This window comes from Antedon bifida, chromosome 9 (genome assembly GCF_963402885.1).
Source record: "Antedon bifida chromosome 9, ecAntBifi1.1, whole genome shotgun sequence".
Classification (NCBI taxonomy): Eukaryota; Metazoa; Echinodermata; class Crinoidea; order Comatulida; family Antedonidae; genus Antedon; species Antedon bifida.
The window spans coordinates 9773792-9796734 of NC_136234.1; the positions used below are offsets into that span (position 1 = coordinate 9773792).

Sequence of the window (22943 nt, forward strand, 5' to 3'; positions counted from 1 at the left end):
CCACCAGCAGCCGCCGTATAGAAAGATATTTTTGAAATGGTAATAATGGGGTTTAAAAAAAAATTGACGGACTATGTGTCGTATACCAATCACTACTATACAGTATTAATCATATAGGCACACCAGTAATTGTTTGTTCTTGAATTATGTTTATTGTTTAAAGTAAAGTGTTATGTTTGTTGTTATGAAGGTGAAGGAATTACAAGCAGGCCAACAATCAATAAAGGACCAATTGGATGGATTTGCCACAAGCAAATCTTGCATAAAAGCAGTGTATAAAGGTAAACAGACTATTTTAAAGTTTTTTTTTCATTTGAAAAAAATTAAGACTAATATAATATGGAGTTATCATTTCAGTGAAGACCAATATTGATACCATTTTCACTGATTTATCATTATATTGCAGCTTGTCAAGAAGAAGAAGCCGACGGCAACAAGGATGGTATGATGATCTCTATTGTTATAACTATACAGATAACTAATCAATTACAGTTATACTAAAATGTGTACGATACGTACATGGAATATGTGAAATCAGCCTTTTTAAAACAATATTTTTAAGTAGTGGAAAATTGTTCTAATTAATGCAGGTCCTGTTTTTGTTCCAATTATTAATTACTTATAATTTCGGGAGACAATAGTAAAGAAATTGAACGACAAAATTAGAGGAATAAGAAATAACAAATACAAGTCCTTCTAAGAATTTTTTTTGAATAAAAATATCAGAAACGTAAATTTAAGTTATACCTTTATTTTATTTATCTTGCTATCCGTCAGCTCCTTTTTAAAAACCAGTTTAGATTTCTGTTACTTTACAAGGAACTCTTTGTGGGTTATGATCGGTATAACATTTTGAGATTTTTAGCTATGATGTTCATTGAAAAACCAGGAACGTGACAGGATCCTCCGATCGGAAATTCCAAAACGGGACTTATTATCGGGAACTCGTTGTTTCGGTCTAAAATCCCTACGGGATATGTAAGCGGGATAATTCCTCAAAAAATGGGCCTTCGAGATCTCAATATTTTCGACTGAAAATCCCGACCCAAAATCCCAATTTTTTCGTAAATCCTAAAGAAAATCCCTGTACGAGATATGTAATTCAGAAAATCCCGATAAGGGATGGGTAATCGGGATTCCCAAAAGATCGGGATGTCGGTCACATCCCGATATTTTCGTATGCTCTTATTAAAAAACACAAAATGTCAATGTTCTATTAGGCGTCATGTCCAAATGTTTTCAAACTGACAAAGCGCGTTAATCGCGTTTTCTTTTGTTTTAGCGTTAGCATGAACATTCTAAAATCGTCAGACCGTTTGGAAAATGGACAATATGCATAGCTTGTAATAGTTCCGCCCACTAACATGCTTGACTGATTTTTACGAATCGTTTAACGTCGTTGCGAATCGCTTCGTGCGACGTCGTTTGATACTGCGTTTAACGATGAGTCATCACAAACAAGGCCCAAACAATTCGTTTCAGTTTGTGGGGGTTCCGATCTCAAGCATCATTCTAAAATGTTTATAAGTTCGTAACCTCAATGAATGAATGAATAATTTAATATCAATAATAAACAGGGACCTGGAATGTTTTTAGTCGCTTTCTTTTACATAGTCGACTGAAAATATCAATAGGAAGTTCAGACTACAATAGCAACACGATGTGCCACGCCACCGGTGAACTATCAAATATCACTTCTAAATGCATTAGCGAACGTCTACAGTAGCCGATCGTTAAAAAAACAAGGTCTTCAATTCTAAAAATAGCAGCAGCGAATGCCGGCCGTCGGTGTTCGCGCGCTCATAGATTGCGGGCCGATAATTATAGGGTAAACAAGTACCTAGATGTTGGTCACGCGATATCCTCTTTCTCCTCCTGTTCACAGCGCTCACATGTTTTTACTCCAAATTCTGCCGGTCGGTAATCTTATTTAGGTCGTTAAAAAGATGACTGGTCATTTAATTTTATTCATTTAATGTTTGATTCTATTTTTTGTGAATTTTATTTTGTTTATAAATTCTATTTAATTTAATTTTTATTGTTACACGTTAGGCCTATATATGTCCCGTCATAATCAGATGGACCACCTTCGTTATTTGTTGAAATAAATAAATCATTGGCCATTTTTTCGTTGCACAAAGGCCTAATTGTATTAATATTTAATTTATACTTATTAAACAAGGAATATATTGATTTTCCATTTATTTTGTGAAGGCTACTGAGTTTGTCGTCGATGTATTTTTTAATTTGTTTACTAGCATAATAATGATCTCTCTATGCCCACATAAAAAACATTAAGTATTTGCTTTTCGTTCGGCTTGAGTAGTCACGATTTGGCATTACAAATTGAATGTACTGTACCTCTATTATGCACGATAGCAACTCAAATTAAAAGCTTTGTCTTAAATCTCAATTGTCCTTGCATGCTCATTGTCCATGAAGCGAGTAATTGTTTTCCAACGCCCCATAAATTCTTCGATTTACACATAAAAATGTAATACTATTATTTTGATTTTTTTATTAAATTTAATTATTTAATTAAATTAAAAACATGGTGCCGATCAGAAATTCTGAGTGCCGCGACGTGGTTAGAACCCGTCAGTTGAGCCGGCCTCGTGGTTGTCTCCCAAATTTAATATTAATAACGATGTAGAATAACTTTGAATACTGTAGTAGCCTACGGTACTGTACAACGAATTAGTAGAAATTAAGACAATGTACGCTATATTTATCATGTAATATCAACAATATATTTATTATACAACATATTTACAATTTATTTTATTAATAACGATTTAGAATAACTTTGAATTAGTAGCCTACGGTACTGCAAAACGAATTAGTATTACGAATTAAGACAATGTACGCTATATTTATCATGCAATATCAACAATATATATTATTTACAGGTTATTATTCAGTCGGCCGTTCTTCCCTTCTTTTATTCAAAAATCGGACATATCGGCATTTGCCATTAACAGCTTCTTTGATGGCTTTTTCTTCCGTTATGGTCGAATTGGGAAAGATGACATCGACCTCTCTGAATATAGCCAACATTTTTGCTTCAGGTAACGGGTTAAGCCCCCCTGTCCCACTTAAATTACAAGATAACAATTCAGCTTTTAAGAAAACCATGTCCATTAATGCTCGAACAAGTGACGTTGCTCTATCCGCGCCATTGACACATGTTTCAAAATCTTTTCTGCAAACAGGTACTTCTCCGCCCAACTTGTATATTCCAGATTCAGTAGTTGGTGGTGGCAAAATCACTTTCTTAGTGAGCGTCTTCGGCGCAACTTTACATGCACGTTTTAACATTGCCACTTCCTTTTCTAAACTTGTTAAACGTGTCAAAACATCTTTAACTGTAATTAGAGAAAAAACGCACATTAATTTTTGTTGTAGATGTTTCGGGTTGTGGGGAATGGAGGGGTGCTAGGAATCACATTTGCATTGAAATATTATGAGTGCATTCTGCCTGTAAAGGAAAACAACAATGGATAGACTATATATATATCAAAATCATTTAAACACTTACTAAAATGTATATTCAACAAAGATAATTGGCAGAAAATGTAGACGTTTCCCTCATGGTCAAAAGCATAACAACAATACTTACGAGTATCACTCAATTCGGTATGGCTACATCCGACATCACTTGATTTGTTTTGTCCTCCAACACTGTTTCCACCACTGTGTCCATTTGCCGACTGTTCCAACAGACAAGTTAGTCCTTCCAGTAGTCGTTGAACCGTGGTGTCTTGTTTCGGAGCTGTAATTTATATAGATAACAACAAATATATTAGTATGATAATGTTTAGAACAGTAGTTATTATTAACAACAATAATAAATGAAGGATAAATCTCAATAGGCCAGTTATTTGCTATGATTCATTATTCAAAGGATTATCATAACAAGGTCAACAAACAATAGATGATCATTTTATTCTAAATTATCACCTAATTAAACTATAAAAAATACTTACAGCTTATTTGAAAGTCGTTTGATCCTTGGAGTCCTTGCAAAAACGAGTCGCTTGTGATAGCCGCAGCACCACGAAGGAATTCATCTTCATCGTCTTCTTCTATGTCAAGAAAGTCGCTATCCAATCTTGTTTTTTTTGCTTTTGGTTCTCCGTTTGCGCCCACTTCTTCGTCACTTTCTGTCAACTCGTCGTTCATACCATTCGTTAATGTCACTACCACTTCTTTATCGCTTACCACCACTTCTTTATCGCTTACCACCACTTCTTTATCGCTTACCACCACTTCTTTATCGCTTACCACCACTTCTTTATCGCTTACCACCACTTCTTTATCGCTTACCACCACTTCTTTATCGCTTACCACCACTTCTTTCACCACGCTTTCTCCTACCTCGTCGTTCATACCATCATCCGTTACCGCTACTTCTCTGTGTCTAGTTGTTTCTACCTCATCATTGGTTGTCGCTTTATTTCCATCTACTTGGTCTTCCTCATCTTCATTTTCGGATTCGCAAACTATAAAAACAAACAGAAGTTAAAATCATTAAGGCCTGCACATCATTTTTCATTCATCACGATATATACAAAAGCTATAGAGGAAAGCAGAAAAGAGTGGGCCCTATCTATTTATCGGTGGTAAAAATAGCTTTAAATATTATTGGCCTATTACAAACTAATTTGTTGAAAAAACTAAGTAATAAAAACATACCCTCAATTACTTCTGCCTTGTAGAACTTGCGAACATACTTGGCTCTTATTGTCATGCCAACGGATATTATTTTGGCCTCACTGTCGATTTCGTTGCGTAGGACATGCGAAATACTTCCTTTATCTTTTCTCGGTTCCAGCCATTTTACAAGATAATATAATTCCGACATATTTATGAAAATTTCGATATACAATAATTAAAGATAAAAGTGTTGGTATGCGTCGATTATAGAGAAATGAAAGATGTAAAAAATTACCATCCTATTGACAGATAGTTATTTGTGATTGGTTATCTACAAACAGTAAGTTAAACTGGTCACCACCTCTGACCTTTTGATGAGTAAGACACAAACACCCGGGTGTGTCCAGCTTCGCCTATTCTCATAATAAAAGACGATGAGTTTTGCAAATAACAATAATATAAAAGAAGCAAAAACCTTTTATAGAAATGCCCGGGTGTGTCCAGCTTCGCCTATTCTCATAATAAAAGACGATGAGTTTTGCAAATAACAATAATATAAAAGAAGCAAAAACCTTTTCTAGAAATGCCCGGGTGTGTCCAGCTTCGCCTATTCTCATAATAAAAGACGATGAGTTTTGCAAATAATAATAATATAAAAGAAACAAAGACTTGTTTGAAAAAAAAAAACTTAGGCGTATCCAGCTTCGATTGTCTATATTCAGACTATTTTGGAGCAAATAGCTGGGCGTATCTAGCTTCGTATGTATGCAAGCACATTAGAAAATTATATGGTCATTTCTCAGTAATTTTATACAGTGTCAACATCTATTTTTTAACAATGTGGAATCCAAAATCAAATTTATGTTCTGGTAACTATTTACGTCGTAAAAGACAACATCTTGAAACTGCAACACAGGCAAAACGCGGAAGACCGTCAATTGTATCCAAATTTCCGAACATAATTCCAGTTGCCAAAAACTTTGTCGAAAGTAGTGGTTTTGAAGCGCATGGACGACGACAGAATACTACTGGCAACTGCGGCACTAGTCTAAAGCTCCTGCAATCGCACATTTTACGCGAGGTTGATAACCTGAAAGAAGATCACCCCAGATTCAGTAAGTAGGCCTACATTATATTTAAGTGCGTGAAAATGATGTATTAACAATATACGAAAAAAAAAAGCAAGCATCAAACTAGGACAGGCGTGTGTTTTATTGTCTTGAATTTCTATAATGTGCTTGGAAATAACATACACTTTTCTGTATAATCGTTTATTTAAAAAAAACATTTTATTTCAGGTATAAACACTGTTCACCGAATGCTCAAGTGCCCACACGAGGGAAGAAAAAATGCATCGCGATATAAAGGCTATATTGATGCCAAAGTACCAAGAAAAGAAAACAGCCGTATGAAACCCAACGACAATGGTCATTTTTACAATGCAAGAGTGAAATATGCCTTTCAATTTAACGCATTATACCCACGAAATTGTGTTCTTTATTCAATTGACAACAAGAACAAAATCAAGATCGGTATGCATTTTTTTTTCTTATTGCTTTTTTCGTCTTGTGCTGCTCAAATTTCCTTCTTTTGTTTTAGTAGCCAGACTCTGTACGACCTTAACTTTCTCTTCTTTTCTCTTCATATTATGTACCTTGTTTTGTTTGTACTTTGTCCGTCCAACGTTACGGACGGACACTTTCCCTAAACATTTGACTTTATCAATTGATAAAAATGGTCTGGAAGGAGGTTTAAATTCTTTGTATGTTTTTTATGCAATTTGTATACCACATACCCACTTTCCAAATTTGTGTAAAAAAATCTCTATCTAGGAAAGTAAGACTAGACTATAAATTTGTATTATTAAAGTAAATTTAGTCATATTGTTGTACAATATCTCAAAGATTAAAAAAAAAAATTTTAGATTTTGAAATAATCCAAAAACTAAATTGTTACGGACGGACACTTTTTTTGTGTCACAGACGGACACGTTTGCTCTTAAAACATATTTGACCCAGTTTCATAATAAAAATTGCCAAATATGTTTTTTATTATATAATAAAAAAAGATCGACGTTTTGGAACCATCATGGAACAATTTTCAAGATCAAGTGATCGAATCATACCATTGGTGTTTGTTTTTTTTGTATAATTCGATCACTTGATCTTGAAAATTGTTCCATGATGGTTCCGAAACGTCGATCTTATTATATAATAAAAAACATATTTGGCAATTTTTATTATGAAACTGGGTCAAATATGTTTTAAGAGCAAAAGTGTCCGTCCGTGACACAAAAAAATTGTCCGTCCGTAACAATTTAGTTTTTGGATTATTTCAAAATCTAAAAATCGAAACGTCGATCTTCTTGTTTTTTGTCATTAAATTTTATTGTAAAGTTAAATAAAGATTACTCGTTTCGCAATTAAATACTTAGCTAATATAGGCCTTTCCAAACTTTTTACTGCTAGTGAAATCAGTTTTTCTGATACTGGACATTTTGTTTTCTTCTCTTACAGGAACAGATGTACTTGCCGTCGACAGAAGGACAAAGATTCGCAAATTCTTTCCGACAAACGACAGACCCAACTACTTGGACCACGACTTTCCTTCGCGAAATGGAAGTCTACTCACACCGTGTGGATATTTAAAACTTACTCTTCATGACCCACCTCAAGCGTTTTCTGATAAGCATGGCAGATTTGAACTCCGTGTTCAGCGAAATGGGCCAACACGCATTGTTTTAAGGGGTCCCAAAACCAAATGTGATGTTGCATCTCATGTAAATGACCTTCTACCAATGATTAAAGAGGACACGCAAAACGGAGAGTCTATTGTGACAATAATTACAGATGGGGGATGTGATTTCAATACTGGACATAACACAAATTTATTGTACTATTGTAGACTTTTCAAAGACACGCGAATAGATGCACTTCTTATTACTTGCCACGCACCAGGACAATCCGCTCTAAATGCTATTGAGCACGTCTGGGGTGTATGTACACAATCACTAGCCTCCGTTTCACTTCCCGATAAACTAGACGGAGAGGAGAAATCACCATGGGATCAACCGGACCTTTCAGACGATGAACGTCAGAACAAAATACATCGTGTGTACGACGCTGCTATGTCGCGATTACATAATTACTGGGATGGATTAATGTTCGCTGGTAATGAAATTCAAACGTCATTCATTGTTTCCGGTCAAGAAGAAACACCTTATAGTGACTTTAAACCCTGCTACGAGGTAATGTCATCCAACAGTGGCAAAAAGTTCAAAGAAAGTGACATTGTGGATGAGGTAAGATTCATGTTAAAACATATTGACAGGCGAAAGGGATTTACGGCATTTTATAAATGTAGTGACGACGATTGTAGCCATTGTACCACGTACCCAGTAATTGCAAACGGAGGATTTCCATCGCCGATGCTCGAAGAAAATGGGGAACATTTCTGTAGTTTTCACGATGTTTTACAATTTGAATCTTGGGACACAAGCGACAACGCGATGCCACATGGTGGCTTAGGTAAATGTTTGATTTGTCCTGCGTATACGCTATTCAACAATTCCGACGTCACTGCTCATCGCAGAAAATATCACCCAGGACAAAAAATATTGTAAATAAAAATCGTAACAAATATAAATATAAATATAAATGTTTTTACTCCAAATTCTGCCGGTCGGTAATCTTAGATCGTTAAAAAGATGACTGGTCATTCAATTTTATTCATTTAATGTTTGATTCTGTTTTGTGAATTTTATTTTGTTTATAAATTCTATTTAATTTAATTTTTATTGTTACACGTTAGGCCTATATATGTCCCGTCATAATCAGATGGACCACCTTCGTTATTTGTTGAAATAAATAAATCATTGGCCATTTTTTCGTTGCACAAAGGCCTAATTGTATTAATATTTAATTTATACTTATTAAACAAGGAATATATTGATTTTCCATTTATTTTGTGAAGGCTACTGAGTTTGTCGTCGATGTATTTTTTTAATTTGTTTACTAGCATAATAATGATCTCCCTATGCCCACATAAAAAACATTAAGTATTTGCTTTTCGTTCGGCTTGAGTAGTCACGATTTGGCATATTGAATGTACTGTACCTCTATTATGCACGATAGCAACTCAAATTAAAAGCTTTGTCTTAAATCTCAATTGTCCTTGCATGCTCATTGTCCAGGAAGCGAGTAATTGTTTTCCAACGCCCCATAAATTCTTCGATTTACACATAAAAATGTAATACTATTATTTTGATTTTTTTTTTATTGTGGACAATTAAAAACATGGTGCCGATCGGAAATTCTGAGTGCTGCGACGTGGTTAGAACCCGTCAGTTGAGCCGGCCTCGTGGTTGTCTCCCAAATTTAATAATAATAACGATGTAGAATAACTTTGAATACTGTAGTAGCCTACGGTACTGTACAACGAACATAAGCACGACTTTAACGATTGTACATAGAGTACTCAAGTTCCATCAATATTCTTAATAAATCGTAACAAATATCGATTCGATATCGAAAATCGATTTTTTAATTGTTTTTTTTTTTTGTTCAAAATAATTATTGACATTTTTTACCAGTACTACTTGACATTCTATAATATATTGTGTGGTAAATTAGCAATGCATTAAACTTGAAGGACGAAATAATATGTTAACAGAACAAAACTGTATGACCAAGAATATGACATTTAGCGAAAATTATGGATAAGGGATTCATACTCGGATTGCATGAACACAGTTAAAATATTTTAAATTATTATATTTGTAGACTTTTAAACACAATCATAACAAATATTACATTAAATGCATTTAATTAACCTAAAAATGTTATATACACACAGCCTCACGCGCCGTAGAGAAAAAAATGCCGACGTGAGGTGGTTTCCCGATTAATCGTACGATCAAAACGGTACTGGGTATATCATGCTACTGTAGCACTCAGCAAAAAAAAGTTGGTGACATCATCATCCCTGCATATAGGGCTGGCAGACACTCGAGTCGACCTAGCCTATAAATGTGAACATCGCGTAGGTTGACAGTATTTAAGAAAAAGTAATTCATTTTGTTGTACTGAACTAAACTGTTACTGTACGTAGTACACTTTATAGAATGTGCGAGCAATTAGTCAATCTATATTGTAATAATAATATTTATTAAAACATTCTGTGTTTTATAACATTAACTTTTCTACGGTTCTTGAATGTTGACGATAAAACAGTAGGCGAAAGGCAGCTAGGCCTAGACATTGTTTACACGATCTACGGCAGCAGCAGTGCGTAGGCATAATAAAACCAACGACGTTTAACGCTAACGCGCGTCTAACGGCTAAACAATGGGCGGTGGGCGGTGGGCGGTACAATACTAAATGCATAATTTAATTAGCTCTTTTACGATCGTTACACGCGGCAAACGATCAAGCTATCAACGGTGACCGTTTGACGCGGTTTGTACGTTTGAAAACATTTGGACATGACGCCTTACACAATTGCAAATATTCCGCCTCAACATAGATCTAGGCTCAGTTTCATTGAACTTTTAGGTGTAGCCAAAACATCAAAGATTCATGAATTTGGTGCAAAATTCCTTCTGCATGATTTTATTACATATTATGATGCGTTACACTAGCTAGCTAGTGGAAATGCCAGTGGAAAAACAGCCCATTCTATTTTCACTCCAGATGGGTTCATTCACCGATGTAATGACGAACATGTTCAACGATGTGATATTCTGAAAGGCTTGAACAACAAATCCCGGGAATATTGGAGCAAAATGTGGGGCATCAACAACGAAAGTGCCTTGGCTAGTATTCATAACTTGCCAATCACAGAAATATTTCCTCATGATCCAATGCATATGCTACTTGAAGGCATTGTTTCGTATGTTATGGCATTGTTTCTCAACCATTGCATCTTTGTCCAGAAATATTTCACACTGGAATGGCTAAACGACAAAATAAAATCTTATCCTTATTCTAAACGAGACAAATCACACAAACCCAAGACTACTGAGAAGAACTCAATTATAAACTAGATTTGAATTCGTCACTTTGACGAGTTCGGGTTATCCGTGCAAATGCAACATGCACCACATACATTATATGAACGTCGACAATTATTATGCCATCCTATGACATGAATTAAATATGTTTACAGTGTTGAATTGTACCTATATTTTGTGTCATAAAGCATAACAGTATTTCTGGAATACTCTATATATGTTATATACAGTGTAGCAAAGATGAAATTACGAGACCCATTTTTTAATCCAATTTTTAACTTGATGACATCATCAAAATGTAATATAAAGATAGCAATTTTAGAAGATAATTATCTAAATAATTACAATGAATAATAATGAAAATTTTAAACACGAAAAAGCGAGCGCTATTTTAAATGCGGTATGACTTTTTGAATTCAACTGGCCATATGATGACGTCATGACATCAGGGAAACAAAATTTTTATAGGAATTCATATCTACAATTCAACAGCTTCCATAATAAGTTTTAATCATGTGGGTAACTTTTCATTCTAAGGAGCTATAACAGATTGAAATATACTGTATAGATGAAATTAAGTAGGTCACGTTATTCAAATTTTTTAATATGATGACCTAAGAAAAATTTTAATTTTGTTAACGCATGTGAAGAAAGAGAATTAATTGATAAAGAACATATTAAAATCTAGGACGAAATGGGATAAGCATAAGCGCTCTATTAAATGGGATTAACTAGTATTAAAGCGAAAACAATTTTTAAAATTCAAGTGGCCATATGGTGACGTCAGAACATCCGGTAGGTACAAATTTTACAGCAATTTATATCTACAACTCATCAGCTTCCATAATACATTTTTAAAAATTGGGGTGTGGGGTTGAGCGTGTTGAGGATTTGCAGTACATCAGTGAAGCAGATTTGAGTGAACATTTGAAACCCATTCAATGTCGCAAGCTTATAAATGCATGGAAAATGAATACCGGTAAGTCATCATGACAATTATTAGTGAAAGTTATTTTGTAAATAATAATCGACACCTACTTTCAGAGAGCCTACCATCGGTATTTGTGACAGACATACTGTACACACTATTTTAACTAAAATACTTAACCACTCATCTCTGCAGATATGACGACTAGGCCTATTACGGTACTGAAACATAGCTCCAATAGAAGTTTCAGTGACATTGAAACAGAATTTGAGGAAATACTTGATACAAGCTTGGAATCACAGCAGAGCACTTCAGATGCCTGTAGTAGTATGGATACATGTGATCCAGTGGATTACCACTCCCACCACTGGATGCACACGTTATTGCGGCTTTGAAAGATTACAAGTCCCATTCTGTCTATGGGATGCCCTTGTTGTAAACTGTAAACAGATGTGATATTTCTAAGTATCACCTGTACTCATAGCACAGGTATGTAATTAGCACCCTGTGTGATAACCACAGTATCCTGTGTATAACCACAATGAATATTACTAATCATTTTATACCAGTAGATTAGAATACTTTTAGTTAAGTTACTTTCACTTGTACATTGAACATCGAACAATAAAGATCATATTAGTATTAGCAACTACGCCTCATGTATATTTTATAAACTATAACAATAAGTTTACATAGTGTCAGAAGTGACAGAATTTAAGCAAAATGGCTGAAGGACCTTACCTTAAAGCGCCGTCGGAATTATCATTTGAAGGTAATGTTGCAGCTAATTGGAAAATTTTCAAACAAGAGTTTGAAATTTTTATGATTGCAAGTGGACAAGTGCTCTTTGAAAATTAGCAGAAACTTGTAACTTTGGTGATGCTGAAGATGGTATCATTCGTGATCAACTATTAAAAATGATAAAAATGTCGACAAGAGCTAGAGACAAGATATATGAAGAAGAAAACCTGACTTTGGAGAAAATGCTAAAGATTTTAACCACGCACGAATTTAAACAAATTATTATTAAAGAAAACAACACCAGTTGAATCACTCACCGATATGGATGAAGTTAATCATCGCAGACAACAACACAAGCGACTTGAACAAACATTCAATTGTAAAAGAAGCTGTCCCGCAGAAGACTTGGATATGGATATGGTAGCAAAGGAGCAGCCAAAGAAAGATTGGTTAATCAACATGAAGATTGAAAACTCTAAGCTATCATTCAAAGTGGACACTGGTGCACAATGCAATATTATAACTAAGAACGCTATTAATGATTTAAAGGGTAGTATTAAAATTGAGCAGAGTAAGGTTACGCTTACATCTTTTACAGGACACAGAATTACTCCTGTGGGAAAATTTACTGCATTATGTGATGATAATTACTGCCTCTCCGCTGAAAAGTCTGTAGACATTTCTGCTTGGGCTGCTCCGTAAATCTCTTTTACCAGTTTCTTCCAATCGGATCTTTCATTGGCTAGTTCTTTAAGTTGTTTGATGTCTTTCTTGGTTTTCAATTGTCCGGGATACTTGATGTTTGTGTTCTGCTTATAAAGGGTGAGTAGGTCGTTGCTGAGAGTTATAGGTAGGGTGGTTCTCGGTCTTCCTCGAAATTTTGTATTGGTAGTGTTGCTGAAATAACAGCTTATTGCTGTGTTGGCTGGTGTACATGGGTCTTGTCTAAGTATGTGACCCAATAGTCTCCATCTTGCGTCGACTATTTCTAACGAAATTGGTTTTGTTCCTATCCTTCTGTATAAATTTATGTTCGATATCCTGTCTGGGAACCTGATACCTATGTTGCTGTCTGTGAAATGTGTCAAGTTTATGTGCTTCTTCTTTTGTGATTCCCCATGTTTCAGAGTTGTAATACAGAGTAATATACTTTTAACTAGTGAGTTGTACAGCTTGATGCGTATTTTTGATTTGATTTTATCTTTTTGAAGCCACATCGAGTTTAGTTTGGTCATTGCTACACACGGAGCGATCCTACTTTTTTCGTGTTTCTCCATTGTTCTTGTTTGTCTTCTTTTTTTCATCTTACGATAGTGTGTTCTGTTTTTTCTTTATTTACATTTAAGTTGAAAGTTGATAGATGGCGTTCTAATTCGTTTACATTATGCTTGCTGTTTAGACTAAAAAATCTACATCAGAAGCATATGTTATCTCTTGAGGTATTTCTGTTTGGTTAATTGTTCTGATTCCACGTAGGGCAGACTCAAGGTAAACAGTGAATAAGACCGCGCTTAAGCTATCTCCTTGAGGGGTGCCGATGTTGGTTTGGAATATTGGCTGTTCTTTTTCCCCTTTTATTTTTAGATTTAGTCTGGTTTTACTCAGCAGAAATCTAACGATCCTATGTTCATCTTCGTCTATAATATGTTTGAGTATGTCGAGAAGTTTGTTTCTATCCACGTTTGTATAAACGTATATTAAATCTATCAGAAAAAAATCGGCCTGTCTTCAACATTATGATACTGTACTCGAGCTGTTCAACCGGTTTTCAGCTATTAAAAACAATTATCGTAGGAGGAGATAGGAAAATGCGAAGCCTCCTCGCATTTTTGTGGCCGGTATTTTGGATGGACATCCATTAGACAGTGTATACCACGGTCGGAAAACACCTCTATTTGGGGAAAACCTAAATTCGTTTTAATCGTCAATAACTAATTATCTAACTTAATTTAATTAGTAAACAGGGTTACATCAGGTGGTTAAAATCAGTACCGAAAGTAAAAACCAACTTTATATACCATCGAGTAAAAATTCTAGAAGTTAAGCGCGATTTACCGAATTTTGCTCTTACGTAAATTTATATATAGATGGCGTCACACGACCTGTTATCTCGCACGCTGACTAGATTTGACCCAGATGAAAACCCGTCCAACACAGCGGCGAGGTGGGAAAAATGGATAGCCAGATTAGATACGTACTTCATAGCAAAGAGTATCACAAAGGATGAACAAAAAAAGGCCCAACTGTTGCTTTTAGCCGGGACTAAAGTCTATGACATTTACGATACCTTGGCAGAAACAAACGAGTGTATCCAACAACCAGACAAGGTAGCAGATCAATATGTGACACAGCTACGAAATATGGCCAAGCACTGTAAATTGAAACTGTAAATAAGAAGTTGCGCAGAGAAATCATGAAATACCCTGATTGGACATTAGATAATGTTTTGAAGGAAGCCAGGGCTATAGAAGTGTCATAGGTAAGAGCATCAGACATGGAAAAAGTAGAAATTCAAAAAGTACAAACTAAACACAGACCAGTTCAATCACAACCGCAAAAGTTGGGAGCAAAGTTGGGAGCAACTTCCCAATGAAATTAAACAATGTGCTACAATTTCAGACTTTAAATCCCAACTCACCAAACATTTGATCTCAAAATATTAAGTTGTAATTGTTTATATTGTTTATTCAATGCAGCTTATTTTTAATTGGTGTATCTCATTATAACTTTGTTTTGTTTTGTTTTATTTTGACTTAATTTGTGCTACTTAGTTTTGTTATTTTTGTATTTTATAAGTATTTATATAAGTATTATAAGTATTTGTATTTTGTATTTTATAAGTAATGATGGAGTAAGAGCAGTTTTCTGTTTGGGCTCATGCCTATTACTTGCTCCTGGCAAGATGAATTGTACTTTATGAACTTTTGCCGAATAAATATTATTATTATTATTATTAAAATACAAAATGTCGAAACTGTGGAGGTGTATATCCTCATAAAGGAAGTTGCCCAGCCAAAGGCAAAACTAGTCACAATTGTAATAAGTTGAATCATTATGCCAGAGTATGCCGAAATAAACAAGGGACAAACAACACCAATAGATATAGTTCAAGCAGGCAGACACTTCGCACAGTACGTTAAGATCATCAACAACAGCAGTCAAACAGTGACAGTGATGAGTATTTATATGGTATGTGTCACACAGCCGTAACTACGGCTCTTTCGGACATGTAATTTCTGGTAACCACCGGTAAACAACGGTAAATAGCCACAACTGTACACATATAAATGTAAAAAGTAAATTTAATAATCTTTGACAAACAATTCTTTCTCTTATAATCCAAACCCCAAAAAAAAAACCACCAAAAAAAACCAATTCTCAAACAATGATCGCCCTTTACAGTATCCCTATTCCCAATACAATTTATACAATTCCCCAAATTCCCAATCCTTCCAGACAAAATATCAACAATCTTCTTAGTGTCAAATAAATCCCAGAAACCCCCCCTTTTAACTACAATAATAATTAAACGAATAATAAATGTCCACAATATCGTTCCTTCTTGCCTTCTCTCCTACGCTGACACAAAAACAAATTAGACAGATAAAAGTGAAAACGATTCTGCAACTAAACAACTCCCACGCCTCTGCTCCCGTTCTGCTTGTATTATCAATTATAATTCTTCCCTGACATATAAATAAAATTAAATATAAAGTTAAAATGTTTCTTGATGTCGCTCTGCACTGCAATCCGCTCCCCGACCAATTATTTCTTTCTCCTTTTCCACGTAAAATAATATCAGTATCAATCAAGTTACTCTTCAATACTTTCAACAATTCTTTAAATGCAACTAATTCTGCTATTTCTAACAGTTATTTCTTCCTTCAATTTACATACACAATTTCAATTATTCCTCAGTAATCTCAACAATTAACAGTTCTACATTTAAGTACAGCCTTATAGTATCATTTCCAACTCACAATTTATTAACTTCATGTATATCACTTTATTTCCTTTCTGCTTCAGCTCTATATCACCACAATTATTTCCAACTCACAATTTATTAACTTCATGTATATCACTTTATTTCCTTTCTGCTTCAGCTCTATATCACCATAATTCACCTATCCCTTTCTTGCTTAACATAACATAGCCCTCCTTCTCTGTCTCCTTTCTTTTTCTATCTCCTTCCAAAATTCCCTCAATTGTACACATACCACCACCTTATCCTTCTCCACCAATCAGCAACTCACACACTAACTTAACTCTTACACCTCTTGTTGAACCCACAAATGTAAAAACGCCCACAAATGTGAAAACAACCACAAATGTGAAAACGCATCACCCACAAATGTGAAAACAACCACAAATATGAAAACGCATCACCCACAAATGTGAAAACAACCACAAACGTGAAAACGCATCAACCACAAATGTAATAAACAGCGCCCACAAATGTGAAAACGATCATCGCCCACAAATGTGATAATGCCCACAAATGTAAAAAAAAATGAGAATTTTTCGCCCACAAATGTAAAAAAAAAAAAAATCAGATCAAATTTAATGCTAGACTCAAACAATTTTGATCGAGGTACTACAGTATATCATGATTGTATTGAGTTGTTTCAATAATTGTTTGTTCACGATACGTCTGTTAGGGTCGTGGTTAACGCGTTGGATTATTATAATTTGCTGCTCATGTGCGCGATATTTGCACGTTAACTCGTTTGTTTAATGTACGTAATAGTTCAAGACGATGTTTGTTATTTGCTGCGCGCGTGCACGATACTTCAAGGTCAAGGCCATGTTATGTGGTTGTTGGCTTACTATTATGTACGTATAGTTATAAGTCGATGTTCAATGTTTTTTTGCGCGTGCACACGATACTAAAAGGTCAAGGTTAAATTGCTACTTGTATGTAGTGTGTGGTTATTAACTCATTGGCTTACTGTTATGTACGTATAGTTCCAAGTCGATGCTCGATTCGATGTTTTTGTGCGCGTACACGATACCACAAGGTCAAGTTCATAATATACTATTGCTACTTGTGGTTGTTAATTCGTTGGCTTATTCTTATGTTCGTATAGTTCCAAGTCGATGTTCGATTCGATGTTTTTTGTGCGCGTGCACGATACCACAAAGGTCATGACTTGTATACCATTGCTACTTGTGGTGTGTGGTTGTTAACTCGTTGGCTTACTGATATGTACGTATAGTTTCAAGTCGAAGTTCGATTCGATGTTTTTTGTGCGCGTGCACGATACTACAAAGGTCATGACTTGTATACCATTGCTACTTGTGGTGTGTGGTTGTTAACTCGTATACAATTTACAGATGAATTCTGTCTGTTACGAATGTGGTATACCGAAATGATCCCAATGACTAATTCCGAAATAGACGCTTTCAAATAACTTAGATTGTGGCAGACGACATATCCTATTCTTATCTCGCTAATCGGTGGGATTCCAGACAAATCTCATCGTGATGTCGCTAAATATAAAAAATACAATTTCGAGACAAAATACATAATTTGCACGAAAACGTAAAATCCCAAACAAATCCGTCTTCCCTAAATCAACTGTCCCGATCATATGATAAATCCCGCCGTATCGGTGGGATCCCAAACAAAAAAATCCCGTTCATTCAGAAATTGCGCTAAAAATCTCGGTTAACCGACGGGTCGAGCACAAGCAAAATCCAGCCTATCCCATACTAGTCCCATAAATCCCGCCGTGGCGACGGGATCCCGAACAAATCCCGTTCATTCAGAATTTGCGCTAAAAATCCCGGTTGACCGACGGGAGCTACAAACAAAAATCCCACATATCCCAAATTAACTGTCCCGATAATAATGATAAATCCTGTCGTGGCGGCGGGATCCCGAAAAAGAATCCCGCTCATCCAGAATTTGCGCTTAAAATCCCGACAACCCGCCGGGATCCCGAAAAAATCACGATTATCCCGAAATTACGATCCCGATCCCGATGATAAATCCCACCCGTTTTTATTTTTTATGGGGTTGGCTTACTGATATGTACGTATAGTTTCAAGTCGAAGTTTGATGTTTTGCGCGCGTGCACGATACTACAAGGTCAAGGTTATACAGTGTCGGTGGATGATGTATAACGAAAGTTCTGGGAAATTAGACATTTTGTTGTTAGACAATAATGTTGTAGTTTGTGTTTTTTGTTATTACATTGTGTGCAGTATTAAATTTAAAAGAAGAAGAAGCTGTAAAACCCACAAATTATATAATTTATAATGTATAAGTTCTATAGATTAGGTTCTAATAATAACAAAATATCCTTTCAATATTATTGTAATGACATACCCTAGCTAGTATGTGTAGCCTATACTATGTATTGAAGATGCATACGCGCCTTTCTATTGTCTATAATCTGATGTCTGTACACACACAGTAGGGATTCCCCAGCAAGATGTCCTTGATGTTTTATGCTTGAAACAGAAATTGACACCATTATCAATGCTTTTGTGTGTTTAATTAATTTATATCAGAACTACCTTTTAATTACACATAAACATAAAGATTTAAATAAATTATTTAAAAAAATTAAAGATATACTGTATGTGGTGTGTATATATAAATAACAAGGCACATAATAAATTCCAATTTATTTTAATGTATTTAGGTGACTAATTGGGTCGAGCTCTGGTCTTGCTTGGTCTTCCTTTCGTTCACTTTTACCTTTGTTATAAAAAATACATAGACAAACTAAGGTATTTATATCAATTGTGTATGTATTTTTTTGGTTTAACATAAAGTAATACTTTTCCAGTTGATAAATAAATCTGTTTACGGTGGTGTTTTTTGTAAGAAATAGTTCTTGTTTAAACCTAAATCTAAACCTAAACTTCTGTAAAATTATGGTGTTTAATAATATAAATTAACATCAATTTTAAAACTGTAGTGATTACTGACGAAACTGTAAACACGAAACTGTGTTGGAAGTTTACAGAAAGGTGAGGATGTTATTGCAAAAAAAATACATATTATTAAACTATATTGGATAGGAGTAAACAGAAATTAAGGTACAGTAGCTACTATTCGTGTGTAAATATTATTACCAATCTCCGTGTCAAATATTGAGATAGTTAAGTTGGAGCAAGTGTGTATTAGCCTTTCAACATCGCGCACGGCCGCCTTTTTGAGTTTCAAGACCAGGAACTTTCTATTGTCTATAATCTGATGTTTGTACACACACAGTAGGGATTCCCCAGCAAGATGTCTAAGGCAAGACATCCTGACATTCCCACCCCTGGATGTTTCATGCTTGACACGAAAAACTTCGGGAAATCCTCTTCTAAAACACAAAATGCCTAACTTTTTATTATAATGTACTTGAAAATAAAGAAAATTATTTTAGTGTGTGCAGTATTAAATTTAAAAGAAGAACTGTATACCCTATACTCATACCCTAGCTAGTATGTGTAGCCTATACTATGTATTGACGACGCATATGCGATTTTTTAATTACGGTTTTGCAACATGCATTATAATCATAACAATAATTAAAATAATAATAATCATTAATGTAGCCTATATAAAGCTGATCGAAGTCTGTAGATCACTGCATCAATGCTTTCAAAAAATAATTCTTGCTAAGAACATGTTTATAAAGATGCTTTTACGTGATTTTTATGTAAAATAACAAATATAGTCATGGTTCTTTATCTACAGATTAGCATAACATTACGTAATCAATTATCTTAATGACTTAAACACATGTAATCTTCCTAATCCCTGTTTTTCCACACCGGAGTGCATCTCAGTGTATCACATGTGCATAGGACCTAGAGTACCAAGTTGCGTTTAGTCGATTTTGATACCTTTGGGAAATCTATAAATAATATTTCATAATATCATCCAGGATGAAGTTATTCATCATTTTGTTATAATTGCTTACGATAACAATTGTTTCAAGTCGTGGTGCCCGAAAACACTCGTCCATGAGTGACACGCAATACGAGGTAATTGTTAAATTAATCCAAGGTACGTATCAGGTACCCTGTGCCGAATGATCTCGTGTTGAAAGAACTGCAATTACCCATTATTATCGGAACAGAGACCGGTTTACAGTGAAAGGCAATCCACCAGCATTGTTTTTCGATGGAAAGGAAGTGGTAAAAAGTTCCCAAATGCAAAACTTGGTAATAAATAACTTTTATTCTGGAAAGGGATGCGGAGCTAGACGTTTGAACTACCGTTTAAAAGAAAAGTTTTCTGGAATTTCCGAACCATCGATACACAATGTGCTTTCAAAAAGCCAAATTACCCGCCGTTTGCAAGTTAAGTTTACCATGGAGTAAAGAATAAGAGGAGGCACAACACGGCCTAGCTATCCAGTTAATCCAATTAGTATCACGCTGTGCGGTAGTGCTTAAGCATAGGGTAATAAACTTCCCATAACGATCCTTTGAAGAACATCCTGTTTACCCGTGCAGCTCGCTGCAGTCGGCTCTGATTACGTAACACCCTAATTAAGGAAGAAGCCAGGCATGACATCGGTGACAAGAAAAGTAAACAGAGGCTGCGCAGTAGTTTCTAATACATCATAGTGAAGCATGACCGTTGTGCAGTTGTTCATTGTTCTTTGAGCTTTTTTCTCGAAAAAACCGTTTAAAAATCGAGTAAATTTTCACGGAGATATCGCAGTTTTTATACCAGCTAACAAATTAATCATATTTTTTATCAAGCCATAGACGTATCATTTGGTAAATCGAAATTTTACCGTTTAAGCAACTTTTTAATTTACGAACCCTAGTGCATTTTGTAGCATATTAAAGACTCCAACTTATTTTAAAATCATATTTTAGTGCGCGCAAATGCGCGCATGAAAAAAATTATATAATTTGTTCTCATGAATATTCAAAAATATACGTATATTAGAATTCCAACGACACAATTTCTTATTTTTATTACTGTATATGACATTTAATTTATGTTTCAGTCTATATTATGACCGTTTAGCAAAACTAAAATTCTTCTACTTTAGTCTGATATTGTATAATTAAATTATTTATGATATTAATATCATAAAATATATGATTTTTACGATCACATACTTAGAGTTGAAATTGTAGAACTAAATTATATATCGTTTAACGATTTGTGGCTACACATAGGCCTACTACATAAATTAGTAGGCCTCAGTTCGTAATATATTATTATTTAATAAATAGCCTAAAAAAGGATAATATTTAATCCCATAATGATGGACATATTTATTGCATACCGTAACCGGTAGGCCTAATAGGTTCAGGCATAGGCGCGCCTATAGTAATAATAAACAATATCAATAATAATAGCAATAGGTTTTTTTTATGTAGGTCTATATTAATATATTAATAATTGTAATAACGTTAGAAATAGTAGTAATATTTTATTAAAGAAGAAATTAATCAATTAGTTTTCGGATAGTCGTTATTATAAAATATGGTATAAAATAGTACTACGAGAATATTCGTTTAGTATCAACCCGTAACAACAACTACAAATTATATGTGTTGGTTAAAAATTATTACAAATATAGTCTATGCTTATTTGTAATTATAATCCATTGTTTAAAAGGATTATGTGCAGTTCGGTACATAGGCCTAGCGGTTAATCGTAAAATTAAAAAATCGGACATACGAACAATAGATCGCCAACATTATTCGTACCCGTTTGCTGTATTGCGTACGTCGATACACAGTACACGACTGAGGCGGCTGTAAACTTCGCCTGGAAAGTAACTAGTACAGTATTCTGGTCCCTGGATGGAACATGATATCACACGTAAACTGCAATGGAGCAGGCCCAATGTTAAACAATTCGTACAAAGGGGAACCGCCAGACAAGTGCGTACCTATTCATTGTTTATTAGATCGCTGGCAATATGCATGCATATAAAGTGCAATAGCCCTCCGCTCCGACGTACTAAAAAAATGGAACGTCGCGGTTTTTCTAGGCGCTGAAGTTATACGAAGTGAACGCGAATGATTTTTACTGTATATCATATTCCCCGACGAAAAGTACTCGCGTTTCCCAGACAGGGGAGTGGGGGAGATAGGCTCTCCGACGAGGGGATACAGCCCCCGTAGCCCCCACGCTGGCACCACCACTGGTCCTTATTAAACCCATTAATCCATCATGATTCATGATAAGTTGTCTGGAGAAATTACCAACATTTAGTACACAGTAAACCATATACATATAATTCCTTTATTGGTGCCGTATAAAACTCGTATTATTAATTTATTAATAAAAGATATCCAGTAGAATAGCGCTGCTTTTTATAAAAATTAATAAACAAGGTCGGAATACAAGTTCAGTAGGTCTACAACATGGAGTTCATGTCTACAAAAACAGTATAGTACACCTTTTACGCTTGAACGCACATCGCCTAGGAAGAGTATTGTGACGTCCTAATACGCATGTGTACTTACACCAAAATTGACCGCGGGCAGTAAACATTGTAATCTTTGCTAATTGGGTTACGTAACGGCAGTGTTTAGCACCTATTAAATACTCATTACAAGCATAGCCTTAAGGAAGCGGTAAATACGGTGAACTGATTGAACTATTCAAGTTGTGTCTCCTCTTATTCT

At 35.0% G+C, this 22943-nt stretch overlaps 1 protein-coding gene and 1 pseudogene across 1 annotated transcript; one reads left to right on the forward strand and one right to left on the reverse strand.

The window, feature by feature from the left end:
- Positions 1–22943, forward strand: part of LOC144852510 (uncharacterized) — a 167215-nt pseudogene that overhangs the window by 53192 nt on the left and 91080 nt on the right.
- Positions 2631–5270, reverse strand: LOC144851953 (uncharacterized). Its single transcript, XM_078709626.1, has 4 exons — positions 4696–5270; positions 3987–4502; positions 3620–3772; positions 2631–3365 (listed from the first exon to the last, which is right to left on the reverse strand). Exons 1-4 carry the CDS (start codon positions 4862–4864, stop codon positions 2914–2916), a joined length of 1290 nt encoding a protein of 429 aa, XP_078565752.1. The 5' UTR covers positions 4865–5270; the 3' UTR covers positions 2631–2913.